Source organism: Cryptotermes secundus, unplaced genomic scaffold (genome assembly GCF_002891405.2).
Source record: "Cryptotermes secundus unplaced genomic scaffold, Csec_1.0 scaffold67, whole genome shotgun sequence".
In the NCBI taxonomy this organism is placed as follows: Eukaryota; Metazoa; Arthropoda; class Insecta; order Blattodea; family Kalotermitidae; genus Cryptotermes; species Cryptotermes secundus.
In genome coordinates this window covers 872,059-894,354 of record NW_019720560.1, presented here as the reverse complement: position 1 = coordinate 894,354, position 22,296 = coordinate 872,059, and the positions used below count along the sequence as shown (strand labels likewise).

General features: G+C 41.8%; 1 protein-coding gene across 7 annotated transcripts in view; it reads right to left on the bottom strand.

Moving 5' to 3' along the window:
- LOC111867947 (synaptotagmin-7) overlaps window positions 1–22,296 on the bottom strand; it is a 980,264-nt gene that overhangs the window by 85,965 nt on the left and 872,003 nt on the right. For all 7 annotated transcript variants that reach the window (XR_002843428.2, XM_023858204.2, XM_023858215.2 and 4 more), the window contains one exon: window positions 11,010–11,021. Coding sequence is in view for 6 of the 7 variants with exons in the window: in XM_023858204.2 (XP_023713972.1) it covers window positions 11,010–11,021 (12 nt within the window). In the remaining variant the exon portion in view is untranslated. The remainder of the gene's footprint in view (window positions 1–11,009; window positions 11,022–22,296) is intronic.

Sequence of the window (22,296 nt, the reverse complement as noted above, 5' to 3'; positions counted from 1 at the left end):
TGAATTATACATATTGTGAAAACAATAAACAAAATATTTCACTGGAACAGCCCCAAAACGGGTAAATGCATTTGAACATTGTCATCTGAATCGAGATGAGTTTTATTCAAGCGTGATGGAGCGTAAGATTCTTGGAAGCACTGAACAGAAAAAAAGGAACAAAATTGCAAAAGAAACTTCGAGTTTTTCAAGATTTAGAGGAAACACGCATTTTTAAGATTTTTTTTCTCGGGTTAAATATACAAATCATTTTAAACGAAACAAAAATTCAGATGGAATGACATTATTACTACTCGCATCTGAATGACCCTTAACCATAAAAACATTTATGCGACAAATAACTAATTAACTAACTCAACGGACTTGAGTCCCTCTTGAGAAGCGCCAGTCACTCAGCTGTTCAAGAATTTCCCAAAGTTTTATGGAAACCGAAGATCAGTACCGTATTAACAAAACCCCTCACCGCCCTCCATCATGAGCCAGATCAATTAAGTCTACACCACTACATCCAATTCCTCTAAGATCCATTTCAATATTATTCTCCCATCTATGTCTAGGTATTCCTAGTGGGTTCTTTCTGTCTGTATTTCTCACAAAAATCCTACAAATATATGCATTCCTTTCTCTTCCTCATGAAACATGCTTAGTCCGTCATTCTCTCTTTCACTTGATTCTTATATTGGAAGAAGATACTTTATGAAGCTCATCATTATGTACTTGTCTCCAACCTCCTGTCACTTCATCTCTCTTCGGTTCAAATATTCTCCTCAACACCCTCTTCTCAAATGCCCTCAGTCTATGTTCCTCCCTTAATGTCAGAGACCAAGTTTTACACCCATACAGAACTAGAAGCAAAATTATAGTTCTGTATATTCATTAAAATTTTTACGTTTTTAGCCAAGAGACGAGAAGACAAAACGTTCTGGACTGGTTGGTAGGAAGCATTATCCGAGTTCAGTATCCTCTGAATTTCCTCCTGAATCAGGTTTCGATCTGTTATCGTTGTTCCCAAATTTATGAACTGTGCCACATTTTGAAAACATCTGTTTCCTATCTTTATATCGTGATTTTACCTTCATTTCTTGTGAGAAGACAGCAACATATACTTAAGTTTTCTCTGCGTTTACTTCTAGATCAAACTCGTTAATAACGCCACCAAGAGTTTCCGTGCTTTTCTTTATGGCACCTACGTTACCTCCCTACAGATTCAGCATAGGCCAACAGTTGATGTGTTCAAATTAATTTCAGTCCCACGTTTTCCTGGACCTTCCTAACAGCATATTCTAAAGCAACGTTGAAGAGCAGCGGCGACAAAGCATTTCCTTGTTTTAGACAATTTCGAATAGGTGACAAATAATTATCTATACGGATTTTACTATAGGTTTCACTTAAACACATTTTAATCAGCCTGACCAGTTTAATCTATCAGAATGTTGTAAAAAACTTCCTTTATAAGCGGGCCAAATATTTTCTTGAAGTCTATGAACAGCTGATGTACTGTCTCATTGTACTCCCATTTTCCCTCCAGCATCTGAATAATACTTATGTCTGGTCAATATGTGTTACATCGAAACGCGCAATGCAGACTCCACACAAAACTCTCTACTAATGGACTTAACACTAAGTGAAGGGTATGAAGCTGATAGCAGTGATATCCCCCGATAATTACTAGTCAGTTTTGTCGCTCTTCTTGTGAACTGGTACAGTAATAGACTTATTCCACTGATCAGGCAATTCGTCCTTACGTCAAATATAACACTGATCCTATGTACAGTACAACCAATAGCTGGAAGAAGTAATTCCTCCACCTAGTCTCCACCAGGTCACATTCCTAACCAATACTAAGCCAGGTTTAGGTTGGTAACCCTTATTGAATTCATTCGTTCGTCTGTGTAAGTCGTTGGTGGTTTTGTGTTTTGTGTTTGGTGTTCTTATTAGCTCTCATGGACTTAGCTTGGTCTCAGGTGTTTATAATCTTCATGTTTTGCGACATCGGTTTGTCCAGTGATTGAGGCTAGTTCTTTCTAAGGGACCCAACAGAATAGGTGTTTTCCCTCACCTGAGGACGGAAACAGATCCAGTTTCCGAAACGTGGTGTTTTTTCTTAGTTATCTTAAAAACCGGGACGATGTATAAAGTCCGAAAACCCAATATCTCTGTGTGTTATACACCATCGTCAGAATCCTATAGTAACTACTTAGAAGAAGCAAGCTCATTAAATTCGTTTTTAAAATATTTAATCTTTTAATCCCTAAAATTCCCGCTGGCTTCATGTCTTGCATTGCCAAGATTATCCACATTTATTTCGCTTGGATCCTGCGCCCAATGCAATTTCTTTTCAACTAATAGTTCTCGACAATCCTCCTCCAACAATGGCTTATGCTGCTTCAATTCGTAAGAGCCTAGACTTACTTTGGCTGAAAATTCTGTACACTCTTCGATAGTGTGCCAAGCGCTATTAATATGCACATCATAACCGAAGTTTTGCAAACCTGCGACCTGTATGAGATTTCAATGAGAATCACAGACCGCACCCTGAGAAACTGGACGGCATGTACACTCGAGTCCATCAAGAGCAGTGCATCTGAGCACGTGTCATTCCGCCAGGAGCCGTCTAGGTAAATTAATGTGTGTTACGACGTTTGATAATAAGATGTTTAGACGTGGCTAAGGTTTCTACTGTAAGTCTGTTATCAATATTAATTTAGTAAATCTCGTCCTCCATTGTGGGTTTTAAAATACCTCTTCCACCCACTTTGGCAACAGTAATATCTCCTAATAAAATTTTCATATGGTATTTAGGGAATTTATCGAACATATGTTCCAGTTTGTCATAGAAGCTGTCCTTCATATCATTAGTTTTATCCTCTGTTGGGGCAAGAACATTCATAATAATTATCACAACAACGAGTTCATATCATTTTCGTTCCCCTTTCAGCATAAAAATGTAATTCGCTTGCTGGTTCGGTGCCACCTCCGTCCCATCTGACTTCCTGTAAGCCCACTAAATGTAAATTACATTCCAAGCGTTACGAGCGAACCTGCCCCACCTACGATTTCTTCCGTTGAAGGTGCCAAACACTTGTCGAGGTTTCTTAGCTTGGGAGGCTTATGTAAAGAATCCGTCCAAGTCCGGGGTCCTTTGTAACATTTTATAACAAAGCGATTCTTTTTACGGCGAGGACTTGTTTGGCGAACACCCAACTCCGAAGCTGGAAAACCACCCCTTGTCGGTTGTCTGCGACTGATTATTCTGGAGGCCGTTTCCTCCATCCGCAACTTGAGGATGCGCCAGGCTGCGCTGACAAGAGCGTCACTTCAAATGGAAGCGATAAGCAGTAACGGCCAGATTCTTGTTTGGGCTATGCTCGGAGGGGGCACGTCCATACAAACGTCCATGGTTCTTCCCTCTTAAATTCTAATAAGCGTTCCTTCTTTCCGACATAATAACCAACCAAGCCACACATTTGTAAAGAGGATTTCAAAGAGACAAATTAATTCTAATTCATCATATACCTAAGCAGATATACACAATGTTACAAATCTTCGTGTTCTGGAACGTACGGAATACCTGTCAAGATTTTATACGAAAACAATGTTCCAACTTTTCACAATGTGTGAGACATATTCAGTATGCACCACATATCTGCCACTTCCCTTCAAACGTTTATATCTATTTGAACAAGCAAGAAACATAAACCGATAATTATAACAATTTGTGACATAGTTCTACGAATAATTTCCACACCAAACATCACGACAGCGTGAATTTGTAAGATTCATCATCAAACTTCCTCCATGTTATCATATCTGTAATAACCAACACGTAAACTACAACTATTTCATATAGACTATGTTTATAACATATCTCCGTATAACATCTCATATACCAAAGTTTCGTTAGTTCTAATTATTGCCGTCAGACTGAAACATATACAGAAATTTCTCGCGTCGCTATGTTGTTTCACATTCTGCGGAATTCAAGACTAGCCAATCCCCGAAGGTCTATTGTCTTACAAAAGTTCAGGGGCCTCTTATATGCAGTAGTGACAGCGTCCTTCGCACTTCAGATGTTCGCACGATAGTGTGATTAAGAGGAACGGACATAAGACATTGTAACATATAAGCCGACCATTAAACAAATTAAGGAGAACAGATTAATAACGAATTTCAGATGTCTTGGAGATACGATACTAACAGGTTATCTTTGTCAGAGGTTCAGACCGAACTTGCGAGTTAAAGCAATTAATTTATATAAACTGATATGAAAAGTCTTTGGTGATGCTCGGCAACACAAAATTCAGGAAAGTTAAGGATCAATTATATTGTGTCAGGGATCTACAAATACTATATAACCTACAAGTCACAAAACAAAAATACCCTATACCAAGGCTTAAACAATAATATACGAATTTAACAGTTATTAAGAACGCATGTTAGAGTAGGGTTCTGAAAGTACATGGAACTACCAGTTACAAGAATATATGAGAGCTGTAAAAATACTACAGAGCCTACTAGCCACTTAATCAAATATAGTATGCAAGCGCACCGAAAATACTGCATGAATCTAGTAGCCATTTCACAGCAGTCTATTATATCAGAGCTCCAAAATACTACATGAATCTACAAGTCACTTAAAAATAAATCATACACAGGCTCCAAAAATACCACACGAAACTACTAGTCATGTAACAAAAATATATTATATAATAGCTTCAAATATACTATACCAATCTAGTGATAACACACAAAAAATATACTTTTCTTGGGCTCTTAATATGCATTAATATACTAGGCTGTAAGGCAATATAACAATATTTCCAAACATAATACCAAAGTTCTAAGTGGTCTACTTTTCAATTCCAAAATCTATGTAAGTTACAACGTATTGTGGCGTACAGATTCACTGCTGATCCACGACCTCGAAGCGAATAGTGGGAAAACGGCTGTTGCTTGGTAACGGTCGGCAAACACATCAACAACACCCGGGCTATCTTTAGGAAACCACCCATAGCAACAACAGAGAAATTATTGGAAACGGTGTTTTCTGCTAGGTCAGTGCAAAGTGGTTATGGAGAAGACAATTGTGGCGATCCAGATAGTTGGTAGTTGGCAGTTGCAGTAGGGAATTGAGAGAGAGAGTTCTGTTGAAGGTCCGCAGTTCACTTGTGAAGAAAAGAGTCAGTTGCAACAGTGCGGCTGTGAAGAGAAAACTTTGTGTGTGCCGTAGTTGAAGTGAGATTCTTATAATTACTGTGTTAAAATCCGTTGCCAGGATACGACTGGTAAAGAAGGATACGACTTCGCGTGTCCTAGTGATTTATGAAGTGCGTAGATCAGCTATAGCGCTGTAATTCCGAGATGTGTTACCCCAATATCCAACCTATAGTCACACACCCCTATACCGTGACAGTATTACATAGCGTTCGGTAATGCACGTAATCTATATTCAAGGGAGTATCACACAATGGAATGCATTTGTATATATACTGCACTTATTAGAGACTAATGTGGAATAAGAGGGCTGAAGCTTCTACACTTTTCCGAAGCCACACAAAAACAAAACAACGTCACCTATTGCAATCATAATACTCGTATATTGTGACGGACTTTCGACACAAATGAGAAATCAGAGTATTCCATATGAGGAAATTCTGAACAGGCACGCAGCTCATTTTAACAATAAAAATCGTTCTCTTTCAGATGGCCCTGCTTATTTAGGGAACTCGGTTCTACAGTTCGATGCCCGGCTCTCACTGCGTCGAGCTCCGTTCATATGATGCCATTTAGTTTGGTATAAGTTTACCGACGTTTCGGTGGGACGTACTGGCTATATACTTATACAGTATACATACAGTATTATCCGTGTTTACTTCTACACCGACATCCTCAATAAGAGCTTCTGAAAATAAGACCTACAACTTTGTGACGACGGTACATCAGTACGGATATTGTGTTTCTGGATATCATCCATCGTCCTGTCTGCATCTAAAAACGCCGTCCTCTTTATTTTTCAAATTAAAACGTTTCGGAAACTGGATTCCGTCTCAAGACGGAGACAGAATCCGGTCTCCGAAACGCTGTGTCTTACAGAATAAACAGGACGCTGTTTTTAGATGAAGAGAGGACGATATGTCCAAAATCATAATACTTGTAGAGCTTCTGTGTTTCCATTAAAGATACTTATGTAAATTAACGCCAACGGTTTACAGACGTCTGCTACAACGAGTTAAAACGAAAGGCAGACGATCTACGTATTTCATACCCTCACCAAGTACAGTATCCCTATGGAGCACCACGACACCCACGAAGATGGGACAGGTTAATGGACCAAACTACGAACCGATTAATATTACCAAAAAGAACGTCCAAACAAAGCATCTGTTTCTCTACTGAGTGCGTGGCGTGACAATGTCCCATCCGTTATGTAGCACTGTCGTTTTTCAGTCCGACGTTGTATTTCAACCGTGAGCGCGCTTCTGAGTGTGATTTGAAAAATCGACGAGACATGATCTGTATACAAACATGAAGTCGTGCAACAGTGTAAGGTGGGGGGGTTGAGGGGGAAGGGGGAACATGCGTACTCTTCAGCACCTGACAGTCACACAGACTGGTACCTTCACACCACTGGCACGTACCAAGACGCTACAGCATCTGTGACATTATGCTTTACATATTTTTATATGCGTTTCAGGCGCTAATAAATGGCAGATGGAACTTCTGAACGATCTAGCTTAGACACACGCATTTGGGGCTTAGAAATATTTCAATCTCTGGGTATAACTGATTACGATACATACAACAATTACAGTTTCATGAATTTCACAACATTCTATCAGACTTCTCCCAGGCCGAATGTCACAGTTATATCGGCAAGAGGAAATGTCAATATTCAGGGATGCCACAGAAACAGATATTCTAAGCAAAAAAGAAAACGCGTATATATGCATGTATCATATTCGAACTGTTTCCTGTACATGTCAAGGTTCCAGAACNAAAAGAAAACGCGTATATATGCATGTATCATATTCGAACTGTTTCCAAATAGAGCTATTTCACTGTACATGTCAAGGTTCCAGAATTGTTGATAGGAAAGGGATATTACGTTTTGTTTCTAATACATTCAAGTGACAAAGTTCGTGCAATTTATCTAGTATAAAATTTTTCGAAAATTCCGCCGTCAGCATCAATGCACTGTGCAGCTCGTGTGAGGACATGGCGTGTTGCTCGTCTGTACAGTGTACAGTGTACTGTACAGTGAAATAGCTCTGTCTCGGTGCAACTCGTGTGAGGACATGGCGTGTTGCTCGTCTGTACAGTGTACAGTTTACTGTGCAGTGAAACAGCTCTATCTCGGTGCAACTCGTGTGAGGACATGGAATGTTGCTCGTCTGTACAGTGTACAGTGGCAGTGGCAGTGAAATAGCTCTATCTCGGTGCAACTCGTGAGGACATGGCGTGTTGCTCGTCTGTACAGTGTACAGTGGCAGTGGCAGTACGCTGTACAGTGTACAGTGAGGATTGGCAGTTGAGTTGAGCTCTGCAATGGAGGCTGAGTAGAGACATCGATATAGTTAAGTCCACAGTTGACAAGAATTCTGTTGCGTGATATTCGCCGAACAGTAACAATTTGAGTGCGGGAAGCCGAAGGATCTCCATTGTTAGAAGCCGTTGCTAGGGAACGGCTGTTGGAGACACAACAGGCTGGGAAAGACTTAGCGTTTAGTGATTTGTAAAGTGTGGAGATTAGAGATAGCGCTGTCAATACCTGTAGTTTCGAGTGGTCAAATAATCCATTTATCAATCCATATCCCACCTATGACACCACTGAAACATGTGACAGTATTTTCATTAAGATGTGAATGTTAGAAAAAGAGCATAAAATTGAGTTTTGTTTTTCTAAGTTAGGTTGGCACTTTTGAAGACTCGCAGTCATACCCCGGGCAATTTTGCAGTTCACAGATGTTGTACGTGGCGATATGTAACAGTCCCACTTACACACAGGAGTTAACACGCCAGCGGGAATTGTGGCACAGCTGCAAGAATCATCGCTCCCAGTTCATCAAGGTTAGTGGTGGCAGGGTGCCGATGAATTGGATTCTCCCTCCAGCCTCATGTGAACATTCTGCTGCTGTCAAGTCAGGTGACCGAAGGGGACAAGGAATGTGCCTGCTCGAACTAGCCGTGAACCGGTGAAGGTCGTGTTGAGATACAGAATATTGTGGATCGACGTCTAGATTCGTCCCATTTTTTTTTTGGGGGGGGGGACCATATAGCATTTTCCGGCTTCCGCTCGCCATTGTTAAATCCGTCAGTTTACTTCACAATGTTGTCACAGTTACACGCGGCCGAGAAGAGAGGTACCGTCATGAAATAAAAAAATATAATCTGCTAATACAATGCACTTTGTTTCATACGTACTGTACACAGCTCGTTCACTGTACTCGTTTAGGAGACAGGACTGTAGAAGCAAAGACACTCTCGTATGAACTTCAGGTGCTAAAACAACCGACAGTTCCCGGATATGAGTGCATTTTAAACGGTCACAAAAACACGACAATAATGAAAATAGTTAATATTAAAATACACTGTTTCAGAGGCTCGTTAATTTGTATTTTAATAACTGTTAACGTGTTCTTATCTTCCAAAGTTATACGTTTCAAATTCACATGGAAATTTCATGAGCTATGGACTTTTAAGGAACATATTTATGGGATCAAACGTATTGTCACGTGATGGAGTGAATATAAACGGGGTTCGACGTAATGATCGAATCTATTGGAATCTTTGATGATACAGCGCGTGGCTACACTTTAGAATTCAGCATTACACGCACAAACAACGCACACACACATAAAAGTGTCCTCAGACTCGTCTTCACTAGCCGTTGCTCGGTAGTGGCTCCCAACGGTGGACGTTCCCCTTCCCCTGGGTTCGCGAAGTATCCCCGGCCTCAGCTACTAGTTTCTCATAACAAGAGCTCAGATGGACTGAACTTGAGCAGTTCTGTAACTCACCGAATCAATTCAACTGGCTCTCACTAAATGTTCTGCTTATAACTTCGCGGCACGGACCGCACAGAAACACCGCTCCTCTGTTGCTGTTTTCGTGCCGTTGCTTAGTTGTTTATTTCGCGGTCGTTGCCTAGCAACGGGTCTACAAGTCACAGTATCAAAAACACTATTCCGCGTAGGTATTTATAGGCTCAAAAACTATTTTTTATTGCCTTGCAGGTACCTATACATCTAGTAACCATTTTCAGCATGCTCATTCTTAGAAATGCAATCTTCATATTTAAATTATGTTATTTGAATTTTCTGAATGTTGGCTATTTCGTTTCAAATGCTTTTAGTTTTGTGACCGTATTCTGTCAATACCCATCTGCGTCCTCATCAAAGCTATAATTCAGATGAATATGATCAGAGTTTGTGGAACAGCCGTGCTGTTTGAATGTGTCGGATTTTCACAAAATATATTATGCGATCTTCGTACTGAATGACACTGTATCCATAAAGCAGCTCAGGGGTGTGGAGGTTATTTTGGAAGCACAGCTGCACGAACAGATGCCAATGCGCCGCTTATAACCTAAAGCGATTGACTGCATGCCCCCACAGAGAACTGTGTATAGCGTGCTTCTGAAACAGATTTTGCAGGATGAGTACAAGTGGACCATTACGACTAATAGCTCAACACAGTAAAAGTTAAATTTATCCGTGTTAACAGGCCATGGAGGCCCATGGGGTTGTGAGACGTCGAGGCCCCCACACTGTCTAGACAATCGGCTCATAGATGGCGGTGAAGTTGTCAGCGTTAAGCGCCGGTAGCCCTTTACAGCCCAGGGAGATTCCTGGTTACTCATTTCTGTTAGAGGTTGAGTCGACCCCAGGATAAGGTATTTTGAGAAATCCAATGACCTTATCAGGAATCAAGCCCGTGACCTTCCGGATTGATTTGAGAGTCGACAATTGGAGCAATGAGTCAGTTGTGGGATACTTTGTAGCCGGTAAGAAAGTGAGCACGAAAGTAGAGGACATTGTTGGTATCTGTCATCAGGTAACGATCAGTGAAGAGAAATCAAACAGAGAAGACACAGGACGTGCTGTAGTGAACTGCAGAGTGTGTGAATTAGCGACAACGCTATAGTTACTGGTATTTAGGATCTGTAAGATTTCAATAAATCCAATTATTAATCCAAAACCCGTCTACTGTCACATAGTGTCTCAACCATCTATGCTACCGCGTGTCCCCAGTGAATGCAGTATTTGCCTATTATTTTGTTTAGTCGATTAATGGGTTAAGAAGAATATGCAATTCAATCGCGTCGTTAAAAAAGTGAATATGTACAATGGATGGATTATGGATATGTTCTATTTTCCAACAAACTGATTCATTCAGTTTACGAAGTTTTTAAATTAATCTTAAAATGTAATAAAATGTCCACTGTGGCCATGGTGTACATGTGTGAAATTTAAATTCTTGCCTATCTGAAATCTCCCGACTTCTGCCACCTCAAGAAATCCTGTCGGAGGGCTTCTTCAACTGAACGCAACACCTTCCCAAGGACCACTTTATATTTACTTGCAGTCTGACGATGCTTTCACTTACGCAGACGATACAGTGTGGAATGGCTGGATGATAGTGAATGATGAACGGGGGTGGATGTGAAAGGAAACGGCTGTGGTGCAATTTAAAGTACTACTCTACCGTAATTGAATAATCGTTGTCACAGCCGAGGTTCAAACATGGTACCACCAGAACACAATTCATAAGCTCTACCGTTTTATGCAACTTGCTCTATCCAAGGATCTATCAAGTATTATTTGATCATTACTCGTAAAATAATAAGGGATATCATTAAAGGGTAATTTACTGATTTGTGCAGTGACTGGTCAGCGCTAAACGGTAACAGATTACACGTTACATCTGGTTGACTGAGCTAATTGTAACGTCATTTACTTGCAACTAGTCGAGCCAGACGGCTCGGCAGAAGGAAGCAGACATATACTTACTCTAGCTGAGCTCTGTACGGAGGCAGCGGCAGCGGCAACAGCGTGGCACAGCACGGAAAGCAGGAAACAGAGAGAGAAAAGCACAGATTAGCAACGCCACACAACTACACAAGCACAAGACATAAAGCAATCTAATTATAACAGCATAGCCGGTTCTAACATAAATGCATACTATGTCTAGTTAACGTACATGGCTACGTCCTACTTTATCCATACAAGGGGGTACATTGCAGTTTGTACTGTAATACTACGGACGGTCTATTTCGTGTCTCACCACAGAGTAAGGAGGCTGACAACTTCTCGCCGGACTCGGTTGCTTCCCGCTGTTTCAGTGCTGTTCCACAGTCTAAGATGCGATGATGTCTTCCTTAACTAAACTCTTTGCTGCTTCAGAGTCAGCGATAAGTCGACTCCTTTCGTTAAAAACTTTACTACTCCGGAGTCAACTATAATAGGATCTTTTTGTGAATCAGAAATATAGGATGGCTCAGAAGTTAGTTAACTGATTGCCAAAATGAACTCTTAACGCTTCTTTATTACCGAATTTACAAAAATTATCCGAAATGAGATAGATCATTCATGCTCAATGGACAACTCGCAAAACTGTTGACACCATTCTGCAAACTGACTTGAACATTCCATTTAATACGAGATAATGTTTTAGGTTAACAGACTTTTGGGCCACTCTGTATATAAATGGGTCTCCAAAGGCTTTAATTTTTGGGGTGTGGACGTGTCTTCAAATATTAATTAACGATCCAGTATCACGCTGCAAATTCAACTACAATATAAAGTACTGATAAAAGTGAGCCAAATAAACGGATTTGTTTTATGTTCTGTTTAGTATTATAATTATAACCAGGCTCATCTTCATTGCACCAGGTAAGTATATCTGAGCTTGAATGCATCAAAAGTACACAAACAATACAGTCATTAGGGTTAATCACGGTTCGTACAAACTCGACTTTCCTCAGCAGACAAACACTCACGAGATAAGGGGAGGAGGAGCTGCTCACACGTGTGAAACACAAATGAGAATCAAGATCCGTGCATAGTTACTTAGCATAGAGTTAAAAAGCCAGCAGATGTATGTTAAGAGAAACCTAAGAGGAGCTTCAAACGAGTTTATGTGCATTTTATACCAAAATAAACGGGTGTGGTATTTTAAACAAATCAGTAACAAGACGCAACTGTCGTTCTCATTTCCATACCTGCTTTTTTTTTTTTTTTTTTTTTTGCACCATGCTCTTCAATTCGTATTTAGAAGTTCAATGCGAGGGACCCAGAATTGTTCAATTCTAAATACTGGAAGCCGTTAACCTTAATAAGTTTTGATGATTTGGTCGACTGCTCTCAATGTTTCTAATAAATATTGTGACATATTTGCTAAAGATAAGAACTGTGAAGCCAGCAGACACAGCCATTACTAGAGAACGGCTCTGCAAACACGCCAGTTGCTAGGCAACAGATCCATAACACGCAAAAATGTAGTAACTGGAAAGCGGTGTTTTCTTCCCGGTCCGTGCGATACATACGTGATGCAACAATAGAATATCTGTTGGGAGGGGAGTTTTCAATGCCGTCAGTGTCGAGGATACATAATGAGAAAGTCTTCAGACTCCAGACGTGAGCGCGGGAGCAGGGGCACGTCTGCTGGTGGAGACACAGCAGAGTTCAGTGAACTGCAGAGCGTGTCAATTAGCGATAGCGATATAGTTACGTGTAGTTTCGTTCTCTAAGTCTTCAATAAATCCAGTTACCAATCCAAACCGCGTCTGTGGTCACAATCACGTGATAATGTTTTCCTTTTAAAAGGAATAATCCACTCAGGTACGTCTATTTCCTGTCTCGCGATTGAGTCTCAAGATGAAAACACTATCTTCAGGTACTATTAGGTATGTACACCGCATTACTGGTGTCAGGATAACTATGGAAACGTATTATCTTGATCTGCAAACCGTATTAATTGAAAGTACTATCTTATCTTCGCATCGTATTATTCGTGACAACAGAATTATGAGAACCCTACCATGTGATAAACACACCGTGTCACTATCTCTTGTATCCAGATAAGAGCGTAGTACGGAGATATCTGCATGCGCACATGCGCACATGCGCACAACTGGCCTGGTATGAATGCCTGTACCCCAGTAGGAGCTGACTTTGTTCTTTATGAAATACTAGCTGATCTACCAGCCGTTGCCAGGCACCGTAATGTACACGTATAATTGAAATGTGTAATGCAGTGGAAAACTGATATTAATATAAACTAATAAAACGGGAAGGAAATTAAATAACAAATTACAATATAATTCCGCATATTCATGGAGTTTATTTTTGGAAAATAAATATATGAGAAACTGTGACAGGCAAGCAGAGAATGCTAACCTTTTTTGTTTTTGTTTTTCTAAACTCTATGGAAAGCAAGAAACTTTGTTATGCTATGGCGAATGATTCTAGAGAAACAGGCAACGCACTCTGATTTGGTGGGGTGGTGGTTAGGTTGGAAATGTCTAACCGTCGCAGAGAGGTGTAGTCGTATGGAAATGTATATAGAACAAACAAACCAACAGACTCACAACCTTAAAGCATGAGCAATGGCAGGTAGTGAGTACATAGCACCCAGACAAGAGGTAAAATTGTCCCTGTGCTTACCTAATTACGCACAATGCCATGAAGACGTATGGGGGAGTGGATGTATAGATCCACGTTTTCTTGACTTCGGCAGTAGTTGGAGGTCAGTGGTGAGCTTCAAGCCCCGGCCTAGTACGCTTTGGATAGGAGGCTGCGTGGGCCCCATAGCCGATCTGGACGACGTAGAGTAAAGAAAATTCTTGACTCTATCGGGACTCTGACCCCTCAGCCGTCCAGCCCTTAGCCAGTCGCTATACCTACTGCGCTATCCCTGCTTTAGTCTTGTGTATTTTGCAATTTGCTGAAAGACGCCCCAGTAAATCAGATGGAAGTGAATAAGGAAACGGGAAAAATGTGGAATGAATCGTAACGTGGTTTAGCTTAAGACACTATCTCGTCACTTGCCTGGAGGTCCTAAGGAAACTCATGAAGAACCTCAGGACAGCTGATGCCTCGACTGAGATTCTAACCAGGCACCCTTTGAATAGTACTCCGACAAGCTACCACCTTGTCAAGTGTTCCAGATCGAGTCCTAGAATTAGCCATGCTGCATTAATGCTACTGGTATGAGCCCCGTTATATCGTGTTCATTCATCTTAACGTGACGTTCGTGTTAATATCCAGGAATGAACACGGTCATCTGTTTCACGTGCCGTGTCTTCACTGCCGCCTTAGAAGCTCCGACTTACATAGTGAGATACAGTATCATCAGCTATTCGCACATTACCTCCACCGCAAGTTTACAGCTAATTTTATTCTTTGCATATTGTTGTGTCTCGTATATAGCATTGTGACAAGACGCCCGAAAGCCGGAATAGTGAGGCCAGAGCAGACGTTCATTGCTAGGCACCGACTCAGTAAACACATTCACGCGGCAACGAATACGCAAGCAATAATTCAGTAACTTCGTTGCTATGCAACGGCGCTGTCTACACGCCTTCCCAAAAACAAGTCTGTGTTTTTCTGCGTGGTCCGTACAAAGTGATTCTAAAGAAGAATTCCATAGCTGGCATTTGCATTATAGAATTGAGTCGAGTTTCGTGGCCAGCCTGCCAGGATATGAGTCTGGGGGCAGAGGAAGTGAACTGAGCTCGCAGCTGCAGAATAATTGCAAGAAAGAAATTTGGCGCTGCGAAGACGACTTCATGTGTGATTTGAAGTTACAGTGACTTATAAATCCGTTGCCAGGATACGACTAGTGAAGACCCAGAACTCTAGTGCGTGTGTAAACTGTAAAGTGTTTCGATCAGCGATAGCTCTGTAATTGTCTGTAGTCCCGAGTACTGTGTATAATGTGAAAATAAAGCCACTCATCCAATCCAGAACCCGTCTTATAAATCACGAACAAACCTCCCCTAACCGTGATATTATTGTAATACAACCGCCAACACAACAAATTCATAATAAATAGCCAGTGTATTATAATTTGTTTATTACGTACAGTTGCTACACATTTCCAAGCTAAATGTAAAAAAAAAAATGTTAATTTTTTAACTTTTAATTTTAACGTTTAGCTTTCAAAGGAGTTAAAATATTTTACATTTTAAGAATAATATACAAAATGTAATTAAATTAGTATTAATGATTTCTAATACGGACCTGCATCATAAATACACAGAAATACAACTCAATAACGAATAGCACATTCCATTAAAAATTTCCTGATGATGATCCAGCTGGATCGAAACATGCAGCAGATGTACGTAAGAAACAATGACATTGCCTATTTATTACGAATTTGTTGTGTTGACTTTAATACTATCTGTTGCTTCCAAAGCGTGAACATCTGCTATCTGTTGCACATCCACCACAGCTGGCGTGCCTCGTAATCCATGTCAGGATATCGGCTATCTGTTGCGCAAGTCCCGTCACTGGCATGCGTTTCTAACACGAGTCACGCTATCTGCTATCTGTTGCGCATATCCTGTCAGTAGTATGAGATGTGGCGGAGTTACATGAGATCCTTCCTCCCGTCCCCTTCCTTCCCTTGAGTAACAGCGTCGCGTCGCGTCGTCTGTATGAGAAACTCGACGATCAATATTACGGGCTTACTGCTTCCACTATTCAGAGGAGTGTAGTGAACACAAAGACACAACTAATTACCAGGTTTCTTGCAGCTACTGGTAAATCCATCCATCTCTTCTCAGTTTCCTTGTTGGTCCGCTTAGATGTCTATTTCTTCCAGTTACTTTCTTGTTACAGTCTACTTCACAGGTGAAGAGGGATCACAAGGAACCCTCACAGTGTCTGCTGTACACCGCGCTGCTTGTTGGCTACGAATGGCAGTATTAAGACTGGAAGATATCAGCCCGCCATTATGCAACCACACGATAAATCACTAAAATGACCTCACAACTGGAAAAGAAATTAATTTCCGAACCTCTATTATAACATCCATGAATCGTCCAATCCACGAGCGACATTGACAAAGACCGAACGAAAATATTGCTGGGGTCGGATCAACGTTAATCAGTCTGTTGCCTTGACTCCACTCTGTCCAACTTTGTTACAGCGGTGTAATATAGGAACTGACATTAGATTAGAAATATGTAACGGCCCTGTGATGAGACTGAGACACTTCGGAGGCACTGCCTTTGTTACCACCTTGAGAACATCCGTCAGAGTCTGCGATATCCTGTTTGATCCAAATTTTAATCATGCAAGTTCTGTGAATTTGTTAAATATGCTCAGCGTGTGCAGTCAATTCATAGCCATTTAGTAAGTGTTGATGTGGCAATGTGATAGAATAAATTGGTTGAGGCACTACGCTACAGGCAGGAAGGTCGCGGGTTCGATTCCCGATGAGATTATTGGATTTTTCAGTTGACCTAATCCTTCCAGCCGCACTCAGTCTCTAACAGAAATGAGTACCAGGAAAAAGGGTAAAGGGCAACCGGTGCGTAAGGCTGACAACCCTACCGCCACCTGTGAACTGACTGTCTAGGAAATGTGGGAACCTCAACGTCTCAGAATTATACGGGCTTCCACGGCCTGTTACAGGGATAGTTTTACACCTGCAATTTATAGTCATTACGTAATTTATTGTTCACTTTCCTGCGGAACTAGAAATGCTGAGGACGAATGTGCTTTAAATTCCAAAATCTACTGAACGAGCAACAGGAAGACACCTGTGCAGCATGCGCACCGCACTGCGACGTCACATGATTAGAATACTGTCGGTAGGATAACAATTCGTCGTAATTTAAACAAAGTTTACACATTCTGTAGGATTTAGATTAAACGTGGCATGAAAGAATGTTAAATAAAAGCCTAAAAAATAAAGCTATTCCTGTAACAGGCCGTGAAGGTCCATAGGGCTGTGAGACGTTGAGGCTCCCACATTTTCTAGACAATCGGCTCACAGATGGCGGTGAGGTTGTCAGATTTAAGAGCTGGCCGCCCTTTAGCCCCCAGGAAGATTCGTGGTAGCCATTTCTGTTAGAGGCTGAGTCGACCCCAGGGTCATAGTGCGGCTGGAAGAATTATGTCAGTTAAAAAATCCAGTGATCTCATCGGGAATTGAATCCGCGACCTTCCGGCTTGTAGCATAGTGCCTCAACAAACTACGCTACCGCGTGCCCCCAAAGAATATTAATTACTAACTGCAAAAACACGTTCGAATAGATTGAAATAATTTTTCTCCCAGAAAGAAACACGATTCCGAGTTTGACATGCTTCACTTCTGCGAATAGGTTAAAGTTGCATCGTTTAAAAAGCTAGGCTTACTTCCATTCTATTCACGCACCTGTGTCCATCTGTGTAATCTATACGGACTTGTCTGCATAGTCAGAAGAAGGAGACTAAAGACAAATGTCCCACAGTTCTGTCGCATTACAATAATGTGGGCGGTGTATTAACGTGATACAGGAAAACTGATTCTACAGGTCTGTTGCGTTTATTTCGAGAATTATATGCTGTAACCTGAATTGAGGGACTTGAAATTTCGTTGACTGCAATGTAATCATTCAGCAGGTTTGCTCGGGTCCTCTGACGGGAGGGTCAGGTTTCAAGCTCCGTCAGCTATACTGACTCAGATATTTTTTCAGCTGTTTCACGCAAAATCCCGTAAAAATGACTTGAAATAGACCTAGACCACTTCCTCCGAATTACTGTGACATATATACCCATTGCTAGGCAACGACTCGCTAAACATATTCTCGCGGAAACGAATACGCAGGCAACAATCGAATAACTTCCGTTGCTATGCACGGCGCTGTAAATACAACAATAGAGAAAGCGGTGTTTTCTATGGATCCGCCTCGAGACTTATTAGTAGTACAAAACAGAATCAGAATGGAGCGAGTCGTCGGCGGTCAAGGAAGAAGGGTTCGGTTGAAGATTAATTGTGAGTCATTGTAACTTATTGTGATTGCGAGTGATTGTAAAGGAGTGATCAATAAATAAGGTTTCAGGTATTCACGGGGGTTCATAACGACGAAATCCGATCAAAACAGAAGACAGAATTAAAGAGTTAAACTCTAAAAAAATATTATGAAATCAACATTAGGACATAATCTATTGATCTTTAAAGTCACAGATAAGACAACAAGCGTCGAGGGTTAATACTTAATAGGAGGAAAATTTATAAATACCAAACAGGAGTTAACAGAAAATAAAAGGAATATACATATGAATGGGGACGTACCTACATAAGTACCGTCTATCTATCTATGGTTGTACAGCCCTTTGTTGGACCTTGGCTGATTTTTCAGTTTCCTAATCCTACACACAGTCAGTAGGACTCCTTGGACGGGTGATCAGCCCATCGCAAGGCCGCTACCTACACACAGAATAACTGCAGGCAGACATTCATGCCTTGAGTGGGATTCGAACCCACGAGCCCAGCGTTCGTGCGAGCGAAGAGAGTTCATGCTTCAGATCGCACGGCTACTGCCACATGAATGGCGATGTCATATAATTCAATGTTAGTATTTTTAATATACCGGTGTTACGAAATTTTTAAATTTCAAAATGACATAACGCTGAGATCTAATAGCATAGTTAGTGAATCAACGCTACTGCGGGGCGGTTAATGTTGGGTTTGTGTCAGGCAGAGTCGGCACAAATTCCTAAAACCATTACATGAAGTAATAAATGGAGGCCGTGTCTGAAACGAAAATGTTCAACAGCAATTTAGGGAGGAGAGTGTAACCCAAGAAATTACGAAAATATGGCCATAAATTGAAAGAAGGGATATCTGCAAGGCGTGCCCAGAGTAGCAATGGAATACAGACCCCAAGGAAAAGTGACTTCGGAAAACAAAAGGGAAGATGGAAGAGCCAACTGTGAGATTCGTTTCGGAACAGAGAATATAGTGCCCACATCTCGTAAAGAAGTCCTACCCCCACTGTACGATACTCCTTATCATAAACATTGAAATGAAGCAGAGAAATGAAAGAGTGGATAACAACATCAATCGATAAGCTATATTAAATGTAGACCTACTTGTATATTGCCAGGCAAGAAGTATGTGTGAAGGAAGTAGTCTTCTGGAATTTAGCACCGTGTATATGTGGTGTTAACCGACGTTTCGGAGGAACGTAGCAGACTGGTCTGCTTTTACCGGTTCTCACCGTCTCTTCGCTTGCGGATTTCTTATATTTTTTCCTTCTACCCTGAAGATGGAGGCGATACGTTCCTCCGAAACGTCGGTTAACACCACATATACATGGTGCCAAATCCCAGAAGACTACTTTCTTCATAGTCACCGCCGTGAAAGCCTCAAATCTTACAAGAAGTATGTCTATTCGTTTCTACCGCTATCTATTACAATTCAAGATGAACTGCAGGCCATATCGACATGCAGCGTTTCGAATAATAATGATATCACTTGTTTACAGAGTAATTTATATAAAATCGTGACACCAGTGGGATATAAATAGGCCTCGTTCTGTTTCAGCTCCATAATTCCGGGGAATCCAACTACAGCAGCAATTCTGGGCTAAGGACGTCGGAGCTTCGTATATATATTGGCAATTTTCCGAACGTGTCTGCACAAATAATGGATTGCCGTCACAAATTTTCTATTAGTATTCATTAAACGAGTTTCGAACAAAATCAATTAATTATAAACATGTATAAACAAAACGTATATGAAATTTGTGCAACGCATAACAAACGACTGATTACAGTTGCAAAGCCATGGTTAGAAAACTGAACAGGAACCGCCTACCTTAAATTACGTATCGTTCAGTGAGAAGGTTGGAGCAGCGGCAGCGGATTTCATTTCTATTTGGGAGCAACTCACCGGCTATTGAAAGTATAAATTCCAAAAGGGATATTGAAGGAATTCTTTCCAGAGCCGGCTGCTGAAGGAGCTCGTTTCAGAACCAGTTACTGAAGGAACTCGTTCCAGAGCCGGCTACTGAAGGAACTCATTCCAGAGACGGCTACTGAAGGAACTCGTTCCAGAGCCGGCTGCTGAAGGAGCTCGTTTCAGAGCCGGCTGCTGAAGGAGCTCGTTTCAGAGCAAGTTACTGAAGGAACTCCTTCCAGAGCCGGCTACTGAAGGAACTCCTTCAAGAGCCGGCTGCTGAAGGAGCTCGTTTCAGAGCCAGTTACTGAAGGAACTTGTCCCACAGCCGGAAACTGAAGGAACTTGTTCCAGAGCCGGCTGCTGAAGGAGCTCGTTTCAGAGCCGGTTACTGAAGGAACTCCTTCCAGAGACGGCTGCTGAAGGAGCTCCTTCCAGAACCGGCTGCTGAAGGAGCTCGTTTCAGAGCCAGTTACTGAAGGAACTTGTTCCAGAGCCGGCTGCTGAAGGAACTCCTTCCAGAGACGGCTGCTGAAGGAACTCCTTCCAGAGCCGGCTGCTGAAGGAGCTCGTTTCAGAGCCAGTTACTGAAGGAACTTGTTCCAGAGCCGGCTGCTGAAGGAACTCCTTCCAGAGACTGCTGCTGAAGGAACTCCTTCCAGAGCCGGCTGCTGAAGGAGCTCGTTTCAGAGCCGGTTACTGAAGGAACTCCTCCCAGAGCCGGCTGCTGAAGGAGCTCGTTTCAGAGCCAGTTACTGAAGGAACTTGTCCCAGAGCCGGCTACGGAAGGAACTTGTCCCAAAGCCGGCTACTGAAGGAACTTGTCCCAAAGCCGGCTACTGAAGGAAATCTTTGCAGAGTCGGCTATTGCAGGGACTCGTTCCAGAGCCAGTTACTTATGAAACTCTTTTCAGAGCAGGAAACTGAAGGAACTCATTTCAAAACCAGCTGTTGGTGAGATTAATTCTATAACAGACTATTTAAGGAAACCATTCCAAGAGCGTCTCCTCTGACTCGGGCTCTACGCCATTTCCTCAATCCAATACTGGACTTTACATCCATAAACGTACAAATCCCGTGCGATAGCTCAGTCGGTTAGGAGTTGGTTTCTTATAGCACAGACCCAGGTTCATTCCAGGCGATTTCACTTGAAATTTGTGGTTGACGAAATGGCACTGCAGCACATTTTTCTCAGAGTTTCTTCGGTTTCCTTTCCTAATAATCATTTCACCACAGCTATATACTCATCCATTACTGACTACTAAAGACATGTGAGCCTTTGCTGGGGAGGGCATTACCATATTATCAACCTTTAAATTAGGGAGGGGCTCAATCTGTGACCTGGCACTTGGCTGTATACAATGTTAGACGGTTCAGCTTATTGTGGAATGAACATTGAATGCTTTGCTCATGCCTCACTGAACATTTATGAGCCTGTGATTTTATTAATCGTTAAATAGATCGTAAGTTGAAAGTTCTTCAAGTAGTATAAGAAATATTTACTTGAATGCTATTTCATGACAGTATATTGTGATATAATACCTGAAGACCGGAATAGTGGAGCCAAAGACGTCCATTGCTAGGTAACGGTTTGGTAAACACGTTGCCACAGCAACGAATATCCAAACGACAGAGAAATTGTTGGAAGAAGGTGTTTTCTGTTGGGTCCAACCTGAGGATATATAACGAGGGCCCCAGGCCAGCTGGATGATAATTCTCTTGAGATGGCGCTACAATTGAGTTGAGAAAACTGACAAGAGTTCTGCACGGGGAGGCTGTGACAAGGGGAACTGAGCGCGGAAAGCTGGAAAATCTCCACCGTTAGAAACCGTTGCCAGGGAACGCGGGTATCCCACTGCGGCGGTCTGGGTTCAAGCCCAGGTCAGGTGACGTGGGATTTGTGATGGACAAAGTGGCATTGCGGCAGGTTTCCTCAGAGTACTTTGGTTTGCCTTCCCAATTCTCATTCCACCGACTACTCCACACTCATCATCTATCATCCGGGGCTGGTAAAATGAGACAGTTAGTGGCCCGCATAGCAAGTGACTCAGTCTCATCTCACCCAAAGAAAAAAAAATCCCAGTACAACCAGAAAAACCATCGAAACTTCGGTGTACACAGTCGGTTCACAGGTCGATAATCGAAAAGAAAGTCGTCTGAACACAAGATAAACGTAGTACTGCTCCAGATATTCAATCAGTAAGCTACATGAAACCTACATCCGTAGACACCTTCTCCCTAACACCCCTCCCACGATTAATAAGCCCACCTGTATAAATCGAACACCGCAAGGCCAAATGGACGGATTGATGCTACAGAGGGGAGCGGGGATCGCACGACTCAGGGCAGGGGTGAGCGCTCTCAGATAAATGGGGGTTCAAAGTGGATAAGGGCAAAGAG